General features: G+C 40.7%; 1 protein-coding gene across 2 annotated transcripts; it reads right to left on the minus strand.

Moving 5' to 3' along the window:
- Positions 1-13,577, minus strand: TMEM175 (transmembrane protein 175). Of its 2 annotated transcripts, none has more exons than XM_075739573.1 (10): positions 13,362-13,577; positions 12,717-12,755; positions 11,494-11,591; positions 9,439-9,490; positions 8,135-8,170; positions 6,878-6,961; positions 6,050-6,214; positions 4,687-4,765; positions 2,760-2,901; positions 1-2,217 (listed from the first exon to the last, which is right to left on the minus strand). In XM_075739573.1, the coding sequence occupies exons 1-10, from the start codon at positions 13,524-13,526 to the stop codon at positions 1,554-1,556; spliced, it is 1,524 nt and encodes a 507-aa protein (XP_075595688.1). In that variant the 5' UTR covers positions 13,527-13,577; the 3' UTR covers positions 1-1,553. The 2 variants fall into 2 exon arrangements, with proteins under 2 accessions (XP_075595688.1, XP_075595687.1); XM_075739572.1 differs by having other exon boundaries at positions 1,404-2,217; positions 2,760-2,904; positions 13,362-13,571.
- Between the last annotated feature and the right edge of the window lie 2,173 nt (positions 13,578-15,750).

The following is a 15,750-nucleotide window of genomic DNA, read 5'->3' on the forward strand; positions in this document are numbered from 1 at the left end:
TAGAACCAAAAGTGCTTTTATTAAATATCAGAAAAAAACAGCAATTTACAACACAATGCAGAATCCTACTGCAAGTCATTTAACCTCAACCAGGTATAAAACATCTGAACATACTTTCTCACAAGAAGTACGTAATACTAACAATTACATATTGGTACCAAGGTGCTTCAAATAAAAAGCACAAGTGCTTTCAAGACTGATCTAAACTGAGACGAGATACCTGAATTTCTTTTCACTAACAATTACTTGAGGCATTCTTTGCCACAGTATTTTTTTTTTTTTTTAAGAGGAACAACAAAATCCCTCAAATGCCTTTAAACATGGCATTAAAGTTATCAGGCACTAAGACACTTCAATATACAAACTAACGGCTCTGCCGAAAAGAAATGTAATGGCTTCCAGGGCAGCCAGAGGCTAGATGACTTTGCCCACTCCTTCTGTACAGCTCTCTGCAGGGTAACATTTGATAAGCATAAAGCTTATCAAACTGCACATACGCATAAAAAAATTCAACACGCTATGGACTGGCATTTCTACAGGATTAGTTTCTTTTGCTGCCTTGCTGAGACCCAGAAATCTGTGGGATCTCTTAGTTAGCCTCTACTTAGGGAAAAACTCCTTCTCCTAATGGGGAACTCTTATACATGGAAGAAAAGTCTCATACTCTCTCTGAATATGACGTTATACCTTCAGAATAACAGAAGGATGTTCCTTTCAATAGGCATGAAAACAGACACAAGCCTGAGAAACCAAAACCTTTCCTTTCAGATGAGCAGCTGCTTCAGAACTGAAAACAAATTTACTTCTAGTCCCACAGGTCTTTGAATCTCTCCCCTGGGAGATACCAAAGCTAGTTCAAATCTTGGATACATAGCCACATGAATCTTCATATATTATGCCTGAAGAACTTGTGTTCAGGTGGCCTGGAAGACTGCGTAGGAGTCACGATTGCAAGTCTCATCTAAACTCATGCTCAGAGCCAAGCACAAGTAGTTTTCAAAATGCTATCACAAGTTTGTGACTACGCAGCAGAGACATTGAAACCATTAAAAAAAAGCAGGGGGGGGTGGGAAGGGGAGGGAAGAACCAACAACCTGTATGCACAAACATTTTACCATGATGCACCATACAGAAATTCAGAGGTCTCCATGTCTTCCAAGCCTCACTCCCAGGCTTACAGCAGCACAACCAGCTTCTATACCTATGTTTGGCTGCCATAACCACTGCCATATGTCAGAGAAAAGGGCATTTTGCTGGGCATCTGTTCATGCACTTCTTAATTGATTATCACTGCAGTTGTATGTCAAGCAGCATTTTTTCCAAAAGGGTACCTCTAAAGGAAGGGAAACATGCTTTTCTTTGTCTCCTATATTTACCCAATTTTTTCAATTACAGGTTTTGGAGAACACATCTCAAGCATGACCAGCTAAAACTTAAATACGCCGCAGTTATGGCCAACACAGGCTTTGGTTTAGATCAATATAATCCACACATGAAGATAATGAGAGTTAGAAGAACCGAAGTTAATAACTTCACATGTACTGCACAGAAATTTAGGACAGTGTTTCCGTAGGAGACAAACATGCCTCCTCTTCTTCTAACAATACAACCTTCCGTCTGGAGAGAGACATCACGGACTTTATGACAGTTAAAGAAATTCTAACAAAAATGCGCAAGGCAAGAAAAGCAAATGGGATTACAATCTGCATAAGATGGAAAATTGTTGTGCTAAATTCACTTAACAAGCATGTTAGAAAAAAGGCCCCAAGGCTTACACAAGGGTAGAGAGCCAGCTTGGCAAACATGAAGGCATGCTCCTTGCCACCATATCTAGCAAAAGGATGCAAAGTTTCCCTTTCATGGAGGAGGGCTGTAGTCCATATTGCAAACTGAAATATGCTGGCAAAGAAAGTGATAACACAGCTGACCTGAATGGCTTCTATTTCATTGTGAGATCTCTCTGCAAATTCACTGGTCAGCTGGTAAGCTAGTGGAAGCCCACCAATGAAAGCCAATGAAAGTACATTAAGCAGTCCCATTAATCGTGTAGCTTTTGTTACATAAAGAAAAAGTGAGTGATGGACAAACCACAGGAGACCAATTGTTACAAATGAGCCAAAGTAGGCAAGGTAGTTTGGCCCATATTCACTTAAAGCTTCAAGAAGGCTGCCATGGAACTTCTCCTCAACTTCTCTGGGATCAGGGACGTTATCTTCACTGTGGAGAGAAAACTTACTTTACTTTGCATGTAAATGTTACAAAAACACACCTGGGGCACTGAACTATGTCACTTTACTCTGAGCAAGTATGGAACAACAGGCATCCACTCTGTAATTCTCTAATTTGTAACCTAAAAGCAGCATTTCAAGTAACAGCTCTGCAAATAAATTAGATCTGAAAGGAAATCTAAAAGTAAGTTGATGTTCCTTTAGGTTAATGTAATAAAGTTGCCACAGTGACTGAACAGCTTTTGTTGATAAAAGCCATTTATCTGAAAACATGACTAAGCATAAAGGAAGCTTTGTTCTTCAAGACTCCCCACCCCAACATACTTTAAATAGACTGATGATCACTACTGCTGAAATGTGGGCATTAGAAATATCTTTTGTGTTCTGTATCTTTCCAGAAAATCATACACTGCAGGTTTTAGAAGGCAAAGACAATGTTTTGTTAATTTTATTTCATCAAATATTGCATGCAGACAAAAGCTAGTATTACATTTAACAACACAAAGTATAAGAGGCAACACAAATACTTACCATATATCCAAAATGAGCAGGGTTGCTACAATAGCATAGACTCCATCACTGAATGCTTCTACCCGTTCCTTACTCAAAGGCTCACTGAGGTAAAAAGTGAAGGTTTCTAAGCTATGGTGTGCCTCCTCTTCATCTCTCTGGCCTGGAAACAAATCCAGATGTTTGCTAATGAAAAACAGAATCAGGTAGTATAAATCAAGGTAGTTAAACAACCTACTATGACCTTTCTCATTCTCACCACCTGCAAAAATCTTTCTGTGGAAAGAAGAGTGGTGTTCATCCACACAGGTCAGTCACTCCACTTTTTTTGGCAGCTCTGCCTCTCCCTGAAGTTCATGTTGCTTTCAGGACAACAAGTGCTGCAGAAACAAAAACCCCCTGTCCTTTAAACTGTATAGCAGACCATTTCTACCAAGTGAGTAATGACTCAAAGCTGTAATTGAACAAAACATTTGAGCTAAACAAATCAGATGCTATGCCTTGGGAAGCCCTAATAGCTATAGGTCCTCTAAGACAGTGTGGGGAACTTATACTGCACGTGAGAAGAAACTTACTGGAGCACAGGGGCTGCTCTGGGACATCAAATGGTCTGCTTTAAAATAAATCCGGTCTTTGGTCAAAAGGTGGGGCTCTAGAGCTTTTATAAGAAATGTCAAACACATCCCTAAAGACTGGACTCTGAACTGCCCAGCTAGCCAAGCTGCACCACTTCAGGATTACAGACTGGACGAACAAAAAAACCTTTCAGCTTCCAGAGGAAGGAGAGAAAGTGAATGAAAACCAAGTGTAGTCACAACTCAGTCAATAGAGCAGTAATTTATGTCAGCCATCTGACCAGGTGAGATGTACACAGACATGACCTGACTGCAAACCGCAGCGCCCCTGTCACAGTGAGCCCAGACAATATTTGCACAGGCAATATTTGCAGAGGCAATATTTGTATGTGTTTATTCTCTGGCTCTGAGAGTCTGGCTTTAGCTGTTTCAAAGCATTTCTGCCTCCCCAGCCATTACTGCTGCCACATGGTGGAGTCGAAAGTATGCTCCCATTTGCGGTGTACACCAATGGACTTGTACTAGGCTGAACAGCAGCGGGAGAAGCACGAAGCTGTTATTCCTGTGACTCACCTTGTGAGTGCCAAGTCCAAAGACATGATCTATTCACTGTTTTTGTGGTCAGTTTGTATTGCTCTTAAAGAGGGAAACTCCACCTTTTGGCTGAATAGGTTGCACAATACCACCTTGTCCTTTATTTTGGCAATGGCAACCTCCTCCTCAGCAGAGTTTAAAAGCTGTTCTGGCTGTTGGTGTGGTTGCGCGATTGTTAGTGCTGACACGAGGGGCAGAGAGAACATAAGCAAGGAGGGTGATGGAAGGAAGCATGGATTTAGGCTGACTTAAACCACTTGTGAAGGCACACCTTTAGACCACAGCAGTTAGATTAATGAGATGTAACACCCTAAACAGTCAATCACCCTGAAAAAGTTTGATTTATAGGTGCTCTGCCTGCCAGTTTGAAAATGTGGGACCATACAGTATTGCTGAGAAGAAAGTGATACAGGCATAGCACTTGCTTCCTATGTTCTTCAATCCCCATGCTCCCTTTTTAGGAGGGAGAAGGGATAGATGGCCTGCAGCCATTATTTGTGTGTGTGTGCGCATGCATGTTCAGGACAAACCAGAGAGGTTCTGAATTTAGAAATGATCTTTGAATGTGTTGTACTTTACACAAATCTAGTCACAAATTAAGGGAAACAAGGGAGCAAGGGAGAAACTGTTTGGAAGCACAGCAATAAGCCCCAAAATTACTGTGTTCCAAGACTGAACATGGAAGTAGAACTAAAATTACTTCATTCCAGGCTGTTTGGAAAACATGTTGACAACCTCCTAACATATCTGAACATACTCCTATGAATATTATTACTCACCAACAATCTTCGTTTTACACCACATAAGGAATCGAGTGAGATGTGGAAAAACGATCACGAGTCCAAGAAGTACGTAAGACTATGGAGAGGAAAATGAATACAGTTTAAATTAGTTATAATATAAATTACCTTCCAAGCTGAATATGAAACAATTACTCTCAATCTTTAGGTATAATCACATTGAGAAAAACAAATCTTGACTTTATGACATGAAAAAGGCTCACCTGAAATGCACATGCACCTCCTGAATATTGCATGTGCAATTTAATACTGCTTTTGATAGCTAATTGATTACCAGTAATGAAGCAAGCTAGAACAAGAAGGGAAATAATTCTTACAAAAATGCAGTAATGACTTTGGAAGTTGGGAGAACTGTCCCATGTGATCCTTATGGGTGCCTTCCCACTCGAGATACTCTGTGATCCTGTGATTCTACTACTTGTGTCCCAAAGACACCTCAGTGGGTGATAAGTGGTTCACAGGCTTTGCACAGGTCTAAGCGAAAGAGCAACTTGGAGACTAATTTGACTGTTATTAAAAGAAAATACACTAATGAACAAGGTGAGGGAGAAGAGGGAAGTAAGGGTGTAAGAGGAAAACGTATTTTCAGTTAAAATTAGGCCTTTTCACGTTTGGACTTGTAACTGTCCCTTTTATTGACAGCAACCTGTTTCCTCCCAAATTAGGGGATTATTTAAACACTGCTAATTCCCACAGAATCTTTCTCAAAATTCAGTTAAATCCACTTTATCCTACAGAAAAAGACAGAGGAAAGAAAGCTCAGGATACATCTGAAAACTAGATTTCAATTCCAAGCAGGTGTTCTGAGAAAGATAAAAGCTATTAATAAGTAGGAGCAAGTCAGTGCCATTTAATAAAGATGGCAGAGAAAAAGGCTGTCTAAGAGCAGCCCTTAGGCAAAAACATTTGTTTTGAGATGCAGAGTGGCTAACTGGTCTGCTTATTCTGTTTGCTCTTACACCCTGAGTTAGTGCAGTGATTATATTCACTTGTCTTCAGTTTGTGCAATGTGATGTTTATTTCATGTAACCTTCCTATGATTGAGCAAGATGCTAAGTTACAGTTTAGAAGACCTGCTTCTAATTAAAAGAAGCATTTAAAAAAAATCAGGCAGAGCAAGTAAAGCAAATATTCTTTCAGAATATTCTTTCAAAATTATGCAAACTCATGGATCAAATTATGATTGGTCTCTGTGCACTGCAGCCATGATTACAACACCACAGAACTGGCAACGGAGAAAGTCTGCATATTTGACATGGACATTGTTATTTTAATACACAGTCCTAAATACAACTAATATAACCCGCTGCATCAAAGTTTTTGGTTCACTGGGAGAACTTACCAAAGGAATAAAGAAAAAAGAAAAGATGGCTGCTAAAAAGCATAAAATTGGTCCTCTTAGGATAATCTTTAAGATATGTCTTTTATAGAAATTCTGATTTTCAGACAACTGTATCTGTTGATTCAGTAAGTGTGGGTGATAGAATCCATATGCTACTATCACAGCCTGCAAGGAGAAGAGCATTACTGAAATTATTACACAGAAGTATGTGCAGCATTTCAAATATAAAACTGTAAAACTATAAATCAACAAATTCCAAAATACATTCAACCTTATTTTTCATTCCTACATGGAGGGCTGGTCTTAGAAATTCTGAGATTTCACAAAACACTGCATACCAAGATTTTAATCTCCTCTGCAGACCTTGTCATGACCATGGATCTTATATGAAGAGGAATGAAGACCTCCACAATTATGAACAGAAAGCAACAAGACACTGCACCATCAGAAAACCAGTGCCATTGGACTGAGGCTGAAAGCCCATGTTCACTTAGCCATTGCTGCACAGCTCAGAAAGAAACTTGGCAGGAAGAGCCAATTGCTATTTCCCCAAGGCATTTTTAGAGAGTGGAAAAGGGTTTACTATTCTGTGGACTTTGAGATCAGCAGATTTAGTTCCATAAATCAGCTTCACAGGACAGTGGCAATGCAAACTTTCATCTTATATACAGATACTATATTATCACAACAGGCATAACTTTGGAAAAGAATGCTATACAAACAAAAAATACATTTAGCAATTTATACCCACAGCTAAGAAATGTTAATATTAGTTCTACCCAAGACAATCTATTTGAAAGTGAAAATGTAAACAGATAGCTCCAATACCTGTATAAGGCCAATGACAACAGCACAGGCACTGAACAGAAAAATGCCAAAAGGTACATCTGGAAAGGCAGCCATTAAGGAAAACTAGAAAAAAATGCAACTAGATCAAGTATTTATTAAGAAGCAATGCAGGAACAACAGTAGAGAAATGGAAGCACTCTTCATTCGATAATGAAATTCGAAAATCTAAATAATACTTTGCATTTCAACATAATTCCGCTAAATGCAATTTCTTTGCTCTCATGTTGATACTGCAAAACCTTAACCTCTCTGACACTTTGTCTCCATAATGACTACAGACTGGCTTGTAGCTGAGCATAAAGTTTAACAGTGTTTTCAGTGGATAAGAGTTTCATAGCTGTGAAAATTCTTAGTATGAGGATACCTTTTTGAATCTTTTAATTTCTCTACCCTCCATGGCTCCCTGTTGTATTATCTTCTGCAGCCACATTGGGGGTGTGGGGGGGAAGCAGGGAGTAGTATTAGGGTAACATTTACAACTTTCCAAAAGTTATTTCAGCTTCAAGGCAAAGTAAATGGTATGTGCTCTTGCTGAAAAAGATCGTTTTACTGACCACAGCCTTATTCTTTGCAGATTAATATCTAACACAGATATATCCCCAAACAAACAAGTGCCTGTCATATAAATCTGTTCTACATATACAGTAAAAGTCAAGATGCATTTTAAGCAGCTGTTTTGTTCTGCTAATACAGTGTTCATCTGCAAATATTCTTGCTAGGTTTAAAGGTCATCTACCAGAAATTGTGCAGAATATCAAATTTGCAGATTTAAAAAATGAATGATTGGCTGCCAGAATCAACCCTGCTGAATAAGTCAAATGTGATACCAAAAATTCTGTCTAGGTTACAAAAGGGAAATGTTCTGTCATCTAAAGAGCAGTTTGAAATGTAGCTTTAGTTCCCTTACAAAATGCAAAATTCTCATCAGGTAACTTTGACCTTTTTCAGTTCAGCTGCATTTTTAAAAGATATCATGTGAAACTATAACTTTCCATGACTATAATTTTTCTTCTAGAACACCCATTTTCTGCCAGGTCTATGACATGCAGTAACTGAAAGTTATAACATGGCCTCATGAATTTTAAAAAAATAAGGCTTAATTATTACAAGGGATTCAGGGTTTATACTATAGTAACACTTTCCTGGGTTCTAAATACTGTGGTAAAGTCTTTCCAAATAAATAAAGGAAAAACCCCTGTAATTTAAAAATATGTCAAATTTTAGAAAAGTACTTACTGTGTATGGCAAGAAAGTTATGATCATCATACAAGCCTAAAAAAGAAAAAAAGTGTACTGAAACACTAGGTAAAATATAAAGCAAGCAATTCCCCCATTAAAGATGCGCCCAGAGACTGCAACACAGATCCAATGCTAATGTGGCATCATGAAAAAAACCCACATTTCTGAAGTTACTGAGCTTTGACTGTAACAAATGGCTAGTTCTCTACGCATCTTCCATGTTTGCTATGCAAACTGCACAGGCTTATTTTAGAAAACACTACAGCTTTGTTACCAATACCACAGGTAAAAGTTTTGCTATGATTCTTAGCAGACTTCGTTCTGAAGTAGTGATGCCAAAAGTACCACAACTCCTAAAGAGGTGTTTCTGATTCACCAAAACCATTGGTGATCCGATCACAAATATTTCATATACAAAAAGGACAAATTAAAAAAAAAATAACACCTCAAGCACAAAGAAATGCATTGCTTTGAAAGCTACATTAGATAAGAATTACATGCCTTAAGCTAGTCCTCTAAAATAATTTCCTGTAGTGTTATCCCATGGAGTTTAAACTCAGTATTTTTATTAACTAAATTAAATTAATTGTGTGGTTGTGCACTGTCAGAGAACAGAATTTTAAACAATATAGCAAAACCCAAAGCTCTATATGTTCACCATCACAGCACCCCATTATAACTGTTAGTAACCAAGATATTATAGGGTAGCTCATCAAAAAACATAAATAAATGAATTTTTAAGAGAGATTATTTAGACAAGTGTAAAGCTCAAAACACTGATTCAGAGACTGGTCTCTCAGTGGTATTTTTTGAAAGATCATATAATCTGCTGTTTCAAATAAGCTTCAGAATGAATTTCTGAGGAACTTAAACAGAGAAATGACTGAAAACATAACTGTAATTCAAACCTACCACTAAGATTTTTTGCCACAAAATACACAGCATTTCATTTTATTAAGCCTGGAGGACAGATACTTCAGCTGGACACAGATGAACAGAATCAAAAGCTTTTGCCATAGGTGCCTCTTCAGTTCCCTCAGATGAACTTCAGACTAACCTGTTGTGGAGCTTCTTTTGGCTTCAAATAAAACGTGGAAGTTAAAAGCAAGTTACTTATCCATCAGTCGCTCTGGCAAGGAGGAATTCAAGCTCTTTGTATCTTCCTGACTTGGAAATTTGGCAAAGTTATGCTCTTTAAATGAAACATCTGGATATGTACATACAGACTTAAGAAAAAGTGACCTAAGAAAAAGTGGCCTGTGCTTGCTAGATGAACTTCCAGCATGTCTGCCAAGACTCACCAGATTTAGAAGAGCGAGGACATCATCTATAAGCTCTATCACCTGAAACAACCTGTCAAGGCAAGACAAGATATGAACAAGCCTGCTCCGGAAATATGTTTTACAATACTGTATACAAATTGCACAAATCATGATATAGGGGAACCAGATTTCCCTTGTTCCAGAATTTATACAAGTAGTCCAGGTGCTACTAAAACTCATTAGCTCAAACATGGAAGTAATTTGTTAGAAAAATTAGCAAGCAGGATACAAACAGTCAAGTTCAATCATGAAGCGGTTATTAAGAATCTCATTTCTATTTGAAGGACAAGTGGCATACGATGTAGCAGACAGGCTTCATTTTTTTTCCCCTACTCTATCCTTCCTCTACACCTGTAATTATATATTTAGTTCAAAGTAAATTTCACCATTGTTACAAGCCAATTAATTGGTGAAGAAGTGACCCAGATGTCAGTTCTGACCCATCGAGCCACATACCAAAAACCTAACAAGGCAGTGAGCTACAAATAGATATCATTCCTTGAAAAATGGCAGATATGGGGGTGATTCCGGAGCAGGAGTTGACGACAATTCTCTGGAGGACTTGCCACTTCCCTATAGGATGAAATACAGCCAGGCCACGTGGCAGGCCACTGGTTTGCTTTCTCCCACAGCAGTTTTGTTCCAGAACAGCTCTATCTTTTGCCACCTGACACACCTGGCACAGGACAGCCAGCAAACTGCTAGTGAGCCACACAAGGCTTGGCAGCCACAGGACAACTATTATTAGTTGTCAATTAATCACCTATTTACTTAAGCACAGACAAGGCCCAGAACTAACTGGAGGCTGACAGCCGGTGCTCACTGCTCAAGCAAATGCTTCTGAAGCGTGAACAAAGGCAGACTTTCACCAGCAGGCACTGTTCACTGGTCACGCAAGAACATGAAAAAGTCCAACTGATACTCTGATGTCAAAATAAAAATATAGGCACTAGACTGACTTTTAGCTTGTCAGATGAAGCAATGTTGTATAGGGATCTGAGCCCTGCAGTAGCACGGCTCAGATCTTCTGTTGCAGGTCCATATGTTCAGAGTCCATCCAGAGTCTCAGATTTTTGTCTCATATGCCACTGAGAAGACCTATTATTCTGATTTTCTCTGAGTTTTACTTGGGAGAACAGAGGCAAGTTCATGCTGTTAGGGCCAGAGTATTTTCAGAATTTTAAGGCTTAAAATTATTTCTCCTGAAGATACAATGTAGTTATTATTATGCAAAGAAAATAAGCCTTTCTTGCAAACTGCCCACACCTTGTTAATGAAATTCCTCATCCACGGAAGTGTCACTTAGAAACAATGGAATCAATCACCCTCCACAAAAACCCAAACTATTCAAAGACTATGCCTCAGCATTTACTTATACAATAAAATAAATGTGATAAAAGCCCTGATGTGAAGTATTAGTATTGAATTACAGGTTGCACATGTCTATTAGAATGCAGTCAATCCACTTATTTAAGGAAAAAATATAGTAACAATTGTAAATTTCAAAATTAAAAAAAACCCTGCCCTGATTCCAGTACCATGCCTGCTTGTCAATTTAACTACCAAGACAGAGGCAGGTGGTGGTATCCACAGCTCTGCAAAATGCAGCATCTGCAACATTACAGTAATTTTGTCAGAAGCACTGCTGAGGACAGAGAGACAAGTTTTAGATCAGCTGTACTATTTCAGTTCCTCTATTTGTGTAGCAGACAAGTTACACAGTCATGCTTTTTCAGCATAATTAGAAGTTTAATTCCATCTAGAATATGAAGTAGAATGAAGATAATATATGTAACTCTAATTTGAAATATATATAATGCTTGTTTTTCTCTGTATCCCTGTGTCAGTGGTGTAAGAGTACAGTTATCCACTGCTTAGGGTAGCATTTCTTTACAATGAATTTTTTGTATTATCCAACAAAAGACAATTCAGAAATGTATCAGTAAGACAGAAATGTATCACACACATGGTTACCTCCTGTCCTTTCAAACAATAATTTTTCTTAAACTTTGGAGTTAAACACTGTGTTCCTACCTTACATGAGCTGCCCATGCCACTGTAACTATTAAGAAGGTCATCAAGTAGACTGCAATTTTTGCTAGAAGAAGTTGCTGAACACTTTCACCTAGTTTCTGAAAATGACACCCAGAGACAAAGGAAAGCAAAAGTTAAAGGTTACATTGTGAAATTATTAGCAGAGTCTGAAAATGAGGAAGGACATGCATGTAACAGGTTTTTTTAAATGCCTGCCAAAAATACAGTTCTCTTCCAGCAATCTTTTTACTACCATGCAGAGGAACTGGTTTATTAGACACTTTTAAGTATGCTGAAATATGCAGTTAGTGGCATATGATGTACCAACACGTCTTCAATCTGTAAAAAGGCTTCCCAATGCTCTGCTCACCTTGTGATTCATTTATGCACTCTCTCATCACTGTTACTGTGATAATGCATTTTAGAGGAAGGATGGCCACAAAATGCCTCTTTTATGTTCTTAGCACTGACTTCTGGAGCAGAAACATCACACAAGTTTTCATGTGATGACTGTTAACAATGAGGTAGGGAAGGACTTAACCACAGCAAATTTTGCATGTACCACCACAATGGCTTTAATAGATTCATGCAGCATATCTGCCACGCTGTGGATCGTACTTGAGTTTCCTAAACTGAGACAAAATGTTTGCATCTAGGTCAGTTTTAAAGAGCAGAAAGATAAGTCATGATAAAAAAACTCCAAACCTGTAAACTTTCTCAAATGATTAATTTGTTTCCTAACATTCCTGTTTCTTTCAGAATTAGTTTATTTTCTGTAGTCTTCTTTTCCACCTTTGCTTATTCTGATAACATTTATTATTAATCTGAGTTTTAAACCAGCATTCAGCTTGCAATATGTGAGTGGCTTCTCTAAGTGATGATGTATTACCAAAGATACCAGATGCTTTCTGAAAGATATTTTGGTCAGATGGGCAATTCATTTGTCATACAAAAGTAACCGTATAAAATCTATGGCTTACAGTATACAGCTCATTCAGCTTTTATATCGCAATTTCTGCAGATTACACAGATTTTTAGTACTTAAATTCTTCACCCCAAGTTCAACAGCTCCTTCCCTAGGGGAAATGTCTGTTGGTTTTAATGCTACATAATGGTTTGGGCTTTTTGAAAGTCTGGAACTTGAAATTAAGTGGGGGTGCTAAATTAGGATGTTACAGGTACTTGCAAAGACAAGAAACGACAAACCAAAAGACATATGATACCTGATCAGGATGTATTTTTGTGTGAGCCACAGGCAAAATCTGAAATAACAAACCCTTATTAGTACATGACATTCTTTTCCTTACTGAGAGCTTTATTGAAATCTAAAAAAAAAAAAAAAAAAAAAAAAAAAAAAATCTTCAGGTGGCCGCAGATACTCGTGGATCACGCAGCTGCTAACAGCCTGCCGTCTGGGAGCCAGAATCACTTTCGGGCGCGCAGGGCCAACGCGGTCACCCCCGCCCCACGACCGCGCACCGCTGCCCGGGGACGCCCCGCCGCGCTCTCCGGCTCCCACACTCCGGGACCGGCGCCCACATTTCGCTGTATCGCTGCAGGAACGGGGCTTGGGGATGGGCGGGACAAGCGAACACGGCTCCTCGAAAGCGCCCGGGCTGGGAGGCAGCTCGCCAGGCTGACAAGCGCACGGATAGGGCACGAACGCAATCCACAGAGTCCCCGACAACCTGCGGCTGCTCGGGGTTTTCCCCTCACACCGCCCGACGGCAGTCCCCGGGCTTGGCCGCCCTGCCGCCCCCGCCCCGCGGCGTCAGCCCGCCCCGAGCCTCGCACAACGCCGCCGACCCGGGTTCCGCGGCGGAGCCAGGTCGGGCAGGCCCCGCGCCGCAGCTGGGCCGGGCGCTCACCATCACCGTGGCGATGATGGAGAGCAGCGCGTCGCTGTAAGCCAGCAGTCTGTGCGACGTCTGCGTGCTGCTCCCCAGCTCCAGCTCCAGCCCCCGGCCGCGCACCGTCTCCCGTTCCGCCGCCCCGGCGCCGGGGCCCTGCGCCGCGGCCCGTGGAGCCGACATGGCCCCGCTGCGCTCCGCCCGCGGCTCCAGCGGCGGCGGCCGTTGGGCGGGGCGGGAGCGGTGCTGCCCCTCCCGCGCCCTTCTGTGAGGCGCCGGCCTCCGCAGGAGGGGAGGCCTGACGGGTCTCCCAGGCGGGAGAAGGCGGGGTGTTGCTGGGGTAACTGGTGCTGCTGTTGGAAATAACTAAGGGTGATTTTCTCTACATCTGGGAATGTCTGTGTTGGTGTCTTGAAATCTTAAAGTTGATGGGTGATGCAGGTGACATGAGTTACTGGGCTCAGGTCTACAGCATCCACCCACTTGCCTGCAGACCCCAACTAGTTTAAGAGCTGACTTTAACATTGTATTGTATTAGTCTATTTAATTATTTTAATAGACTTTTTGGAAGGAAGAGTCATGGAGATATGCTAGAACTCCTGTGGAAATCTCTGAAATTCATAAATAGGAGCTGGAAATAATACAATACAATCTAGCCAGTAGTTGGAAGAACCTGTGGAAATCACTCAGCTGTGCCCCAGGCTCTGATCAAGAGGTGTTTCTACGTCTGGTTAAAGTCAGCTCTTAAACTAGTTGGGGTCTGCAGGCAAGTGGGTGGATGCTGTAGACCTGCCTATATGCCAGAACCAATCAGCCTGAGAGTGTGATATGCCTCAAAATTGCAGTGGTCTTCCTAGAAAGAAGAATGTGAGAAAAGCCAGGAATCTTGGCTGCACTCAGAAGCAAGAAGCAGCTGGAAGAAAGTGCTGAAAAGCTGGGAGGCCTCACCTGGAAAAAAGCAGCAGCCAAGTAGCCTTTTAACATGCGTATGGGGAGACTCAGGCACTAGCAATGGGCATCAGCAAAGACCAGGCTGGGGAACCACCTTGGGAGATCTTGGTGGAGTGCCAGAAACAGTCTAGAGAGAAGGGCCTGAATACATTTGCCCTTAAGGGCAGCATTTGTTCAGCAGAAGTTTCCCGAGGCAGCTTATGTTAATGAACAACATTTTCATTTGGGGCTGACGTGAGTGTTCTGAGCTGGAGCACACATTGTTGAACTAATTGCGGAAGTGACTGAAATACAAGAGCCACTTCAACTGTGAGATCTCAGAACTCAATCTGTTTTCATAAGCAAATTGAACTAGAGTATTTTATGGATGATGAGAGAAAATAGCAGAACTGTGGCAAAAAAAACTTGTAAAACAAAAAGGAGCAAGCCTTTGGCTGAAATACTGAATTGGTGTGTGAAATCTAAGCAGAATATGCATGGACTTCAGTTGGGACAGGTACAGTTCTGAGGCTCCAACAGTAGTTTTTTCATGAGGTCCTGGGATGCAGAGCAATATTGAAAGTTCAGCTGCTGAAGTAATCCCATTTTTAAAAGGTCTTCTAGTTCATCTTGCCATTTTCCATAGCAGCTTTCTGAATCTGTTGATGCTGATGGAGTTTTTCACACTTGGTCAAGAAATATCAGCAAAAGAGGCAAAGGAAGAACCATGACCTTTACAGAAGCAACTGATATTCCTCGAACAAATTCACCAGTGACAGATTAATCTTGACAGCTGCCTTGTAAAACACAGCCCCACAGGCAACACAACAGTTTTGTTGCAGGGAATTTGACTTAATTTATTGCCAATTAGCAAATGTTTAATTACTGATTCTAGTACTGAAGAATAAAGAATACCAAAGATCACTTAGGGAAAACACCCAATCTTCCCTCTGAACATTTATCCTCCCCAATGCCTGGCCTCAGTCCCTTGGGTGAGGCCACAGGGAGCATGAGATTGGGCTCAGTGTGTTGTGATTGCTTTTCTCTTGCTCCTCCAGGTTTCTGTCTCCACTCCTCTGGCAAGGGCTACTCCATCGTCTGCAGACCCCTCGGAGGCATACCTGCCCTGTGTCTTCTGCCCCGTGCGGGTGTCTCTCTGCTCTAGTCCTGCTCAGGCAACTACTTTTGTGCCCTGTTTCTCTCCAGTGTCTTCCTGCCTTCATGTCTCTCCTGCCCTGGCACCTCTCGCCTCTGCACTGGTGTCTGTTGCCCCCATTTGGGTTTTTTTTTTTTTTTTTTTGGTTTTTCACTTACAAAGCTTGACTGTCCTTTGTATATTTTTTTTTTAAATTATTTTTTTATTTTACATTCAAGGCTGGGGTTGGAGTATTTGTATACCCTACATTATAAAACATGCTGAGGAGCATATGTTGAATGAGACTAGAATACAAGACACAATGTAAACAAAGTACAAGAA

Source organism: Balearica regulorum, chromosome Z (genome assembly GCF_011004875.1).
Source record: "Balearica regulorum gibbericeps isolate bBalReg1 chromosome Z, bBalReg1.pri, whole genome shotgun sequence".
Lineage (NCBI taxonomy): Eukaryota > Metazoa > Chordata > Aves > Gruiformes > Gruidae > Balearica > Balearica regulorum.

Coding starts and splice junctions, on each gene's coding strand:
- TMEM175 (XM_075739572.1), bottom strand. CDS start 13,526: ATGTCGGCTCCACGGGCCGCGGCGCAGGGCCCCGGCGCCGGGGCGGCG. Junction 4,766..6,049: donor CTTTTTTCTTTATTCCTTTG/GTAAGTTCTCCC, acceptor TCCTCTCCATAG/TCTTACGTACTTCTTGGACT. Junction 2,905..4,686: donor GTGTAAAACGAAGATTGTTG/GTGAGTAATAAT, acceptor TGGATTTGTTTC/CAGGCCAGAGAGATGAAGAG.